This window comes from Fringilla coelebs (assembly GCF_963513975.1).
Source record: "Fringilla coelebs genome assembly, chromosome: 3".
Taxonomy (NCBI): Eukaryota; Metazoa; Chordata; class Aves; order Passeriformes; family Fringillidae; genus Fringilla; species Fringilla coelebs.
The window spans coordinates 27,256,085-27,268,364 of NC_140030.1; the positions used below are offsets into that span (position 1 = coordinate 27,256,085).

Here is a 12,280-nt window from a genome sequence, read left to right on the forward strand (position 1 = left end):
GGGGAGTATCAGAATCAATACAAAATTCAATAAATCTTGGTACATAGTTCTATAGATTATAATATAACAGATAACAGAGCCTTCTATAATAATAAAAATTTAAAAGGAACAAAGGTATTTTTTTACAAGCCCCGTCTTTCAGGTCTATATCCCTCTCTATGTTATATACACAGACTGAACAAAGCTGATCTCATTGCTTTTTTTCGCTTGTTGATGGCTATTGACAATTAATGGAATGGTTATATAAAGTGTTCAATAGGAAAACTGTAAAAAAGAATAGTGTCAAAAAACTCTAGGGTGTAAGCACTGGTATCAATGAAAGTATTATTAAGGAGAATGAGAGAAAGCAGAGATGACAGAAACAGTCCAGATTTTTAAGTTATCCTGTTTTTACCTAGTAGTTTAAAAAACAGAACCGCCTCTTATGATTTAGGACATCAAAGCTCTAATGCATATGCAAAATAGAGAAAAATTTCCTAATCTAGTATCCAGAGGAGACAGCAGAGATGGTTTATGATTTTTTTTTCACCATGATTCGTAAAAGTTAATACCTGAATGAAAGACATGAAATAACTTCCTCACTTGCTTTCAACCTTATGAATTTCTGTTTTGCACGGAGGCATATTGTCACACACAAGAGTACATGCCCTCATTTGGAAGGACACCATAGTTCTGACTAGGAAAATTTCTGATGAAACACTGTACAGAAAGACAAGAGACGAGACTTTGTTTCTTTGTTGTTCAGGGTTTATCAAACAGAGGCCAGGATTTCCTTTTTTGTGCAGGATTTAGACCCACAACCATTTGCCAAATGCACTTAGAGAACATATTCCAAACAAAATGCTTTGGGGAACTTGAAGGGTGCGAAGATTTATTTTGTCATCAAGCTTAGACAAGGAGATGACACTGAGCTGCTGTTCTAAATAAAAATGGTGGCAGGTCTCTGCAGGGATAACAAATTGAATTTTGTGTTCAGAGTAAGTTTTACTGGCCAAAGCTTAGATGCCTGGGACTTGGGGCAGGTATTTCATTAGACAGTGGGTTTACTGTTGTACTTTTGTAATTTTGAGTGTGATGTGTGCTCATTAAGGGGTTAGTGGTGGAGGTGAGTGCAGGGTTCAGATCTCATGGATCTTTAACTAATGATCTAGCGGGTTACCACCAGCATTTGAGGATAGTGTTTAAACAGCCACATGAACATCAATTGATCTATTCTATAAATTCTAGGGCAAAAAAGTCGTATGTTAAAAGCCATACATAATGTCCTCCAGGAATCCAGGAGTCATGTATCTTAAGACTGAAGTGATATTCTCTCCTGAAAGACTTCATTATCTACAAATGCAATTCACCTCTGTTTTCCTTTGCTTTCCACTTTGCCATTTTAAAACTCTCATATTCCAGAATAGAATCTTAATGTACACCAGTGCCCCTGTATGGCTTTTACTTCAATCAATGCATGACCAACAGCAATGTGAACATACAAAACTGAAATCAATTGAGGTTTTTAGATGTATTCAGAAACAATGCTTTCCAGCATTATTCACAATCTCTTGTAAATGTGGCACCAGCTCATCCATATTTGTAACAAGATTAATGGAAGCCCCAAAGTCATGAGTAAGACACAACTAGCACATCTCCCCGCTTCCCAGTCCTGTATTTTCCTGCAGATCATCTTTCTTAGTACGCTGTTTCAGCATTCAGAGTACGACAAATCACTCCAAATAAGCTGTCAAGTTTAATTGTACTACTCTGAAAAAAAGAACATGCTTTAAAAGCATTAAAAAAGCAAGATATCTGTCTCTCTATGGATTTTTGTCTTTTATTTTTTTTTCTGTAACCATTGTTGAAATTATCTAAAATGGTCACCCTGTTAAGGAAGAAAGCAAAATCAGCACAAACAATTCCTTAGGATTTGGAAAGGCATAGAGGGCAGTTTACCTGCAATTGTCAACATTTCTTCTTCCCACAGCATTAGAGAAGCTGAAAGGTCCGACGTTATTGATTTCTACGACTTTTATACAGCCAGTGAAATTGTAGACAGGTTGAGAAACCTACAAAGGAAAAAATGCATACAGTTCTTTTGCTTGTTGATATTGTGATCAAGGTATTTATTTTTCTATGGAGGAATACAGGTCATGGGGAATGGTAAACAGGGAAGATTTGACATTTTTAAGTGTATTACTTCCCTGCTTAAAGGATTTCTAGTACCCTTAATCATGTTTCAAAGATGCCTAAGGACCTACTAAAAACGGGAATCACTGCAGGGGCACTGAAAACACAGAGAACAGTAAGTTGTTATGCACTGCCAAGGACCCATTTTTAACAATGAAGTCAGGTTTAGATAGTTGCAGAAAGAAAAAAAAAATATCTTGAAGAATAATTTGCTGAAAGCATAATGGAAAGCATTAAATGCTTTTTGAAGCCCAACAGGAGCATTAAGCCTGCCAGAAAGGCTTTAGGGATAATAGACCAGCTAAGTGTAAAGGGAATGTTCAAAGAGACACGGCTCTAGCAGGAAATGTAAACGATTCACCAAATCAAAATTTAATAAAGAGTAGTTCTGGAAGGTTCCTGTGACTGAACCCCTTTTTAGTTGGGGTACATCAGAGATCTGTCTCAAACTGAATTACTACTAGAAAATGCTTTTTTAAAAAACCTCAAAAAGTGAACAGTGGCAAAAAAGGAGAATGATCAAGCAGTGTTTGCCTGGGATTCTTATTCCATGGTAGACATGGATTTTTGGGGGAAGGGGAGGGGGGCTTGGGTTTTTGCTTTGTATGAATTTGAAAATGGGGACAAGACTAGGGCATGCAAGGACATACCTCAAACTACAGATCAGTAAGACCCAATTCCATTCAAGACAGTGATTATGAATTATGCTGAAGAACAGAATTAACATATATGTAAATGAACGTAATGTACAGGGGAATAGTTGAGAAGGTTTCTGAAAAGAGAAATTGTAACTCACAGGAGGAACACTGACTATGAGAAAAAGGATGCCTTGGCACATAGTCTTTGATTTCCAAAGGACTTTAACAAGTTTCTGTGCTAAAAGATTCTAAAGTAACTCAGTCACCCTGGGATAACCAAGAAGGCCTTCAATAAATTAGAAGAATGGTTAAAACAGAAGCAGAAAAATTGTGAGCAAATGGTGAGGTTTCTCAATATGGAGAGTCCCTAGAAATTCTCTCTGCAAGTCTGTATGAGGGTCTGCAGTCTTCAACGTATGTGAGTGGCTCACTGTTTTCTGCATTACTCAGGATAGCAAAACCAAAATCCTGAGAACAGGATTTCACAATGTGCAAAAGTGTCACAATATGCAAAATTATAAGGCATGTAAGGATGATTATACATATGAGAGTTTCTGAACAGAGTAACTGTACAGATCAGGGATCTTCAGTCAGGAAAACTCACTGTCAACGAGAGACAGAACAGAGCAATGTGCAGATAAATTAAGAATTTTCAGTTTCTCAAGATGCAGAATCAAAAGGACATGAAACAACATAAATTAGTGCAAAGATGAAAGCAAGGTAAGGGGTTTGCTTTTCATACAACTCAAAATTAAATTGTGGAACTCTGGCGTAGCATGTTGTGGATGGTACAAGTGTAAATGGGGTTAAAAATCAATCATACTAAAGGGAAGAAGAGCTGTCTCCCTCCCTGCAGACAGGCTGCACAAGTACAATACAGTTGAAGCAAGGAGAAATGCTTTTCTCTGCACTGCTCAACCACTCTGGAACTTAACATGTGTGCCATGCCAGACACTATAAACAGAATGAACTGGCCTTCCAACCCATGGGAGGGCTCACAGAATTCACTAATAGTTTATTGTTTATTTCCTTAGCAGCAAAGGCTTACAGGAAGTTAAGACTTTAAAAAAGATATATTATTACACTGCAAAAATGTGGTAAGTTATGTAACCATCTATAAGGTGGCATTTAAAGGGAAGATGGTTTCTCAGTGGAATAAACACAGAGGATTACAATGAAGCTTCCTAGAATTTAAAAAGAAAAAAGAAACTTTATTCAAGAACTGGATGTGAGCACTCTCCTCCAAGTTAACTTTGTACATTAAGAAAACAATACTATTTGATATTCCACAAGGGCTGGCAGAGGTTATTCATACGGATTACAGACAATGGAACACTCCTTCTCTTTCTCCTTTTCCAGCCACTCTGGCATGGAAATAAGTGTGATGGACTGCCAAGATGGACATACACTCAGCAGCCTGCTTTTGGTGCCATCATTATAATAAAATATACTAGGTAATCTTTGAAGATGCCTTACCCTACTAAGCTTCATGTTTTAATTTTTATTAGAGATGCTTGTTATTTTTTCCTCAGCCTTTTATAAATAGTAAATAACATAATTTTCAATTTAACAGGATGAAGGATCTGTTATAAATTTATTATGAACACAGACAAAAATGGTTACAGGATTCTGAGCTGGAAACTTCATGGGACCTGTAACATTGCCCCCCCCCCCCCCCCCTCCCCCAATGAACAGCTGAGCAGTGTTTTAATATTGGCTGCATAAATCAGCTTGTTAAAGTTGTACTCCTTCTTTTCTCCCTGAGCCTCATATGATTGTCTCAGTCATACCATGATGCATGTGTTTCAACAAAATGCTCTTTCTCGGGATTGTATAAAAGAACAAACAAAATAGAAAGCAAAAGAAATCAATAAATGCAAAGGGCAGATACAATACAATTTTATGATAGCTATTGTGCCAAGGTAAGTTCATCCAAGATGCTGATATAGGGAAAATTCACTATGCCAACCTACGGTCCATTTTGCACACTGAAGAGCAAATTAGTTTGGGAATCAACATTTAGCTGCATATTTCCCCAAACATTCTATTGTGTGAATATTTTAACAACCTGGTTTCCTTCCCCTCACTACTGGCTGGCTGCCTAATAATTTCTCTTAAATTGATATATGTGCATATTTTGAAGGTAATGCACTCCTGTAAATCAATCTTAAAATTATTACTTTGTTTTTTAACTATAACCGCATTATAAACATTTTGGTCAAAAAAATTACTTGCATTTGTTCTGTAATGCTATCTCTACAAAAAATCAATATCTTGAGAGATATATAGGTATAAGAGCTATTGATATATATAATCAAAAATAAGTGGCTTTTATTCTTCTACTTTTGAGAACAGATACCTTTTGTGTTTAGCAGAATATTAAAATGTAGACTTCCCATGTAGTTGAATTCCCTTCCATTTACAAAAATACATTAATATGCTGACAAACTGTAACACTTAAATTGCCTGAAAATGTCAGGGCCAGAGCAACACCAGAAATTTATTTTAATAAAATTTGCTATTCACAATCTATTCAGATATGTTTGACATATAGTAACCATGCTCTTTAAACGCCCTTTATACTTGACAAAAATGAGTACTGATACTTACCTTGCAGGAAAAGTTCACACATATATGCCAAATAATTTATTAACATCCCTTACTGACTAGCCCAAATTAAGCCGCTGCTAGATAGAATTAACCTAGAATGAGTTCCTAATGAAATGAACTTACATGCTGTCAATTCACTACAGATTCATAAATAATATAATACATTTTTGGCTTATGATCTGAGCATTTATTTAAAAAGTATGATTAACTGGAAAGAAAAAAAAAAACCATAGCACAATCTTTCCTCATTTGTCTCCTGTCAAGATAAATGTTATATATCTTAAATAGTCTCACTATAGATATTACAGTGTACCAGAATACACTATTTAGTAGTCTTTCACATCTTTGTGATTCCTGAAATATGTCTGATTTTGGAGTCTGATTAGTAGAACTCTCTCCAATAGACTATAAAACTTTTTAAATGCAATATTTCAAACTTAACTCAGGTGCACAATTTGGAATACTCAAATAAAATTTTAACTTGTATTTACTAAAACCATGGTGAACCATCTGGAAATTAATAACTCAAAAAGCACCTCACCTCAGATAACAGCTTCTTTACTCCAGTTTTGTTTTCTGCTAGTGATTAGAATAATATGAAACAGTCATAATGAAATGAACTCTGAAATTAAGCAAGCCATAATCTCACCTCTGTATTTACTTTAAATTTCCCATGACAATTTGGCTAGCCATCTCAGTTGTAACCTGCTTGAAACCTACTGCAACTGAACTTAAATATCAGGCCCACTAAAGAAAAATATGAAAAAAACCCCAAAACAAACCCAAATCAAACTAAACAAACAAAAAAACCCAAATCAAACATCCACATCTAAGTTCCATGGGTTGTGGTGGTAATGCTTCCCTCTAAAGAAGAATTTGGAAATTGTTCTTTAAAGATGTCATTTAAAAAACTATTTTTGTCTCTTTGATACTGAATTACACACAGCACAAAATAGAAATATACAGACTATCAAACTGGCAGCAAGACAATCAGAATGGGCTTAATCAAATAAGATATTATTCTGCCTTTATATTGCACTTACTGAACACTGAAACTTGTCAGCATTCAAGGCAACATGCTATATATGGGACGTGTACTTTCTTCAAGCCCAAAAGTTTTCAAGACTTTGTTAAAAATCAACATTAGTGACTCAAACAGCACCTTGCTGAAAAATGTCTCTTGCTGATTTAAATTTTTAAAAAATCAATTGATAAAAATTAAACCTTATTTATTTTTACTCTGGTAGTTCAAGCAAAATGGACAAGGCTTGTCTGGTTAATTTGTATAGCTACTAATGAGACAAACATGTACCTCACTTTGAGAAGTGCTGCTGAAGTAGATGATGGCAGGGGAGTGTGTGTATTTGATGTATCTATGCTGTGCATTACTTCATTTCCTAATATTTACTTTTAATAACACTTTCCATACTCAGTTCAAATTTTAAATCACAAGCATTTTTATTGTTAGATAATGGAGTATAAGCCAAAGAGTTTAATGACATTTCAAAATGTGTAGGGAAATGAAAAGCAGTATTAGCTCTCAAACAAAAGTAATAAAAGAAAACACTTAAAATATGGGAGAAGGAACATTGCTTCAGCTTATGTCCTGGTACTAGTGTAGAAATGGGAAGGCAAAATGGGAATATGCACTGGTCAAACTGCCATCATGCTGTCATATCAATAAATTAGGTGAAACACAAAGGAACTGAAATCTTCTCCATCCTGACTCGCACTGACTATGAAATGAAATACTATGTAAAGCTATACATAACCCTGAAGTTTCATTCAATTCATATTTAAATATAATAGATGATTTTCCACTGATATTGTGATTCTGAGCCAAGCATCCCAAAATAATTTTAATGAAGTTATATTAGCACAACAAGAAAGGAGCTCAAGTGGTAAGTGAAATCCAGATTTTTTTCATCTACCTCTACTGAATTTTTAAAAGAATTTACCATTATTACCCTGAATGTACTTTTAGTGTATCTGTCATGGATATCGAATCCTATCACTCGAATTTAATGAAACAAGAATGGTAAAGCATAATAATATAGGCAGAAGAAGGGGAGAAAATAAATCCCTAAACTGCTTAGTGTGGTGGAGGTATACATTTCTGCTCTTCGTGTCTTATATGTTCTAGCCACTGAAATCAGGGGTTATAAAAGTAGCAACCCTGACAGTTTTGCTATGGGAAACCAGCAAGTCAATAGTTCTTCCAGTCTCCTGTGCTGTAGATCAGGTAACTGAGGCTATCCTCTCTCATTGGGTCTGAATCTCCTGCACTGCTGTGCTCCACAATGGAAACCAGACTGGTCATCTGCCTGGTCCCAGACTTGGGGGCAACCAGCTCACCACACAACTGACATTCACAGTCCTCTTGTGCCATTTCTTCATCCAAATTGACTGGCAGTCTAAATCTTGGGCATAAGAGCTTCACTGTAAATTTTCCATGATCCTGACAGTTCTAGCTCTGAATGGTTCATTAAATCACGCAGGATTAATTAAAATCAGTAAGTCTAAAAGATTCAAGAGTACTGAGAAATTCCCTTACCATTTTTATAAAAGTTCATCCTTGGCCTGTATCCTCATATTTTAAACTTGCTCTTGGCTCGCACTGTAACAAGTGCAATGCTGCATTTCAGAAGGAATATGAAAACTCTGATGTGAGGAAGGATATTCCTAAGCTTTGTGGCTAGCAGTGTTTATGCTTATAACCATAATGCATCTTTCACTTACTCCATTTGTTATTGCATTTGTTAATAAATTCAACTACTTTAATTTATCTTTTCTCAATTCTCTCTGTTTAATATGGTACAATACCTTGTCCCTGAGAAAGATGGAAAATATATTGTCCTGAGAGGACTAGAAATTAGAGTGAAATTTGGAAAATGGACTTCCCTTTCTTGAGCAGTGCAGACTCTATCAAACTGTGGAAATCAGTTCATCTCCCTGCACTTCGCCTTTGCAGAGTGACCCTGAATTTACACATGTTGAACACCATGCTAACACATTACAGTGCTCCAGCACTTAGGGAAAGGTCTTCTGAGGCCACCACCATGAACTAGTTTTCAGTCCATGTCAGTCAGCTTCTCTAGTTCTGGTTCTTGTCCAATCAATAGCCAGTCACTCAAATCTACAAACATTTAACCCAAGAGATGTTTGTATCGAGCATATGTGTTTATATGCTGATGGATTTGGTAATTCTCATGGGTCATCTTACTTTAGAAGTAAGATTCAGTGTGAAACACTTTGTGAATTATAGATGTTGAGTTATGAAAAAGGGAAGAGTTCTAACAAGAAGCTGTACATCTGTCTGACTAGAAGAGATAACACCATATCTAAAACAAAAAGGCGTCTTCAAAATGAAAATATGACCATAAAAATGAAAATATTCTCATAAAAGAGGCTTTTCTTTAATGTATATACATGGTATATGATATTCAGAAGGGCCTAATTTTGTCAGACTCCTAAGAAAACTCAAGATTAGCTGCTGAAGAAGGGTGAGAGAAGAGAAATTTCTTCATGGTCTGTGCTTTTATTATATCATGCCATTACACCTTTTAGAAACACGTGCAACTGGTTTGTCTGGTTTTGTACACATTAAATACATTTTTTTCCTAGCACAGTTTCTTAAGACAAGAGGTTTTGCATGATAACAGTATTCCTCACACTCTAGGGAAGGAATATATCTATCAGCTGGCACACTATACCTTTCAACAAATGCCTTCACTTCCCCAAAATACTCCAGAGAATCCAACACAGAATCCAGCAGGACCAGGTGAGAAGTAGTGTTTACAGTGTTAGGAGCATGGTAACAAGGAGAGTTGCCTGACATCTAACAAAGATTTTAGGAGCATGTGGGCATTCCAAGGTTACCAAGGTGTTAGACACACGTATTTATGTGATCAGAGGTGTATCTGCAGTAGACAGATCACATAAAAACATTAACTGTGATGTGTCAAGAAGGTGATGAATCCACAGACTTCCAAAATACATTTAATTATCTTGCTATAGTAAAACAATATGAATTGTTGTGTTCTAAACCAAATAAACTCTACCAATAACTAAAAATTTTAAAATTTGGTTAATTTTTAATGAAACAATTGACAGGCTAGCACTCTTTTTTGTCTGCTCTGTCTTTCAGTTAGGTGTTACTGCCCTTGTGACAAATGTAGTAGAACATGAATGTGTACCTATATTTCTTCATATTAACATAGATTTAGATTAATGGCAGTTAAACTTGGCACAGGTGGGAAGTGGACATATAATCTGGTGCTTTATATCTCTGAGGAAACAAACACTTTCAATAAGCAGTTGGATTTGGTGACCTAATTCTTTAGCTGAGCTTGAATTTCCATTTTGAGACATGCAGTCCTGAGAGACTTATGACAATATGTGTTTACCTGGAGATTTGAGCTGTTCTACCTACTCAGTGCCAAAGACTGGTGTTGATTTTTGTGGAGAATTCCCTTTTGCTCCAGCACTACATTTATTTTTCCCCGCCTTGCCTTTTATACTATTCATATACTTAGCAAAAGACACACCTAATTCTGGAATCCTCATACTTGGCCTGAGCTTCATGCTCTTAGACTTCTTGCCTAAAGCATTTACAAATTTTATTTGGAATTGATAGTCCCCAGGAAAATCAGAGTAAACAAAAAGATCAGGTTCACATGTAACTACATTATGCACTATATGACCTAGAGGAGAAATCAAACCATATTCTAAAACCTGAGAGTTAAAAGTAAGTTCTTCACTTTTAAAAAGAAAGCACATATTAAAATAATTAAGCATTCATGGCAAACTCTAAACTGCTCATTTACTTGCTTCCAACACTCAGATTCTGGAAGTGACTTTCCTCTTCTCCCTCCCTAACATTGGTCTAAGCCTCAATGCTCATCTGATCTACTCTTCTCAAAATGAAATCTCACCTCTTTCATTTTTACTATCAAGATACCTCAGGCTATTATGCAGGACAAACACCAGAAGCTTAGCCACTTTCCCTTTCCAGAGATTCAATGCATTTGCATTCCTTTTCAAGAATGTTCTTTCTTGAAAAAATGTTCTTTCTCTTGAAAAAAAAAACCACAAACAACTTTCCAAAAGTCAAAAACAGTCAATGCTATTAAAACCCCTTTGAATGGGGTATAAAAACCCCCATGTTCAGGCAATATCCATCCTAATAAGATAAAATAATTTAATTTTCTATTCAGTCTTCAGAGAGATTACAAGTGTCATTAATAACCATATAAGAGCTGGTACTCAGAGTAGTCAGAACCCTCCTTTCTACTATTCTGCAGCCAACGAGGCTTCTATTGCCACATCAAAGTGCATCTGACCATGTGAAATAATTCATGTTTCTTCTCCTATCTTTCCCTCAGAAACAGAAATATCAGGTGAGGGTAAAGAACCATCTTCAGCTGACACTGAACCTGTATCCTACATCTCCATAGTAGCAATACAGGATGCTAGGAAAAAGAACAGCATCAGATCACACCATTGCTGAGGTTAGAAAGCACCTCTGGTAGGTTGCCTCATCCAACCCCCTATTAAAGAAGTGTCACCTAGAGCCAATTGCTTGGGATCAAGTCCAGACAGGTTTTGAGTATCTCCATGAATGGAAACTCCCATACCAATCAGGGCAACTTGTGCCAGTGCTCAGACACCCTCGCAGTGGAAAAGTTCTGATATTCAGATGACACCTCCTGGGCTTCTTCCTAACAGGAGAGACGTTCCAGTTTCCTAACCAATTTTGTAGCCATGTGCTGGTGTCTCTCCAGTAGCTCCATGTCTCTCTTGTATTGAGGAGCCCAGAACTGGACACAGCACTCCAGTTGTGGCCTCACCAGGGCTGAGCACAGGACAGAGATGCCCTCCCTCAACATGCCAGCAGTGCTTCTCCTAATGCAGCTCAGGATACCATTAGCCTCCTTTGCTGCCAGGGCACACTGCTGGCTCATGTCCATTTTGCTCTCCACCAGGACCTCCCGATTCTTTACTGTAAGAAATCTACATACTCTTTCCTGTAAAACTGTACAGATCACAGGAGGCCTGATGATCTCAGATATTTCTTCGTTCATATTAGTAGAAGACGTTCCACACGATGATTTGGCTATTAGAATTTCAGTGGCCATAATGAATAAACTTTCATATACAAATACACACACACACGCCGATGTGTGTGCTCACACACACACAGTGACACAGAGGTTTGCATTCATGCACTCATTTATGCTGTAAACCAGGAACCTCTTTAAACATCTGGATAATCAAAACCCCTCTCCTCCAAACCCGTTAAAGGATTCCAAAGTACTCTGCTGTAAGGACATAAAAGATGAACAGTAGGGTTGCAGAATGGAAAAACAATTCTAATTTTCACAAACTGATTGTAAGACAAAATCAGTAGCATTATTTTTCTGGCTTACCTCTGGGCTCACTAATGCCAAAGATCATTACCTTATGTGAATAGTCGGGATATTCCTAATATCTCAGGTTTAAATCGGCATTTCATCTTATAATTAAGTTGTGTTACTTTTTAAATACACTCTATATATGTTCTCTGTTTATTTTTACCGCTCCTATGCTGTAAACAATTGTCTGTAAAGCAGCATTCTATAGCCTGGTATAACAATCTGTATAATGAGATGCGACACAATCACATATTAGCTTTTTCTGCTACTATTATCCACAGAGAAAACAGCTTGCTGTATTTCTATATATGGTTCTCAGAAATTTGTAATCACAAACACAGTAAAGTAAGTAAAATCCAGATAAAGAGAGAGTTTTAAGCCACGGAAGAGAGAGACAGGCATCAATAGAGTAACTTATCATTACTAATTTTTGCTTTCAAAAAAATT

General features: G+C 36.4%; 1 protein-coding gene across 1 annotated transcript in view; it reads right to left on the reverse strand.

Moving 5' to 3' along the window:
• EYS (eyes shut homolog) overlaps positions 1 to 12,280 on the reverse strand; it is a gene marked incomplete at both ends in the record, with an annotated part of 593,802 nt that overhangs the window by 206,883 nt on the left and 374,639 nt on the right. Inside the window, one exon of the mRNA XM_084202609.1 lies at positions 1,939 to 2,051. Coding sequence (XP_084058735.1) covers positions 1,939 to 2,051 — 113 coding nt within the window. The remainder of the gene's footprint in view (positions 1 to 1,938; positions 2,052 to 12,280) is intronic.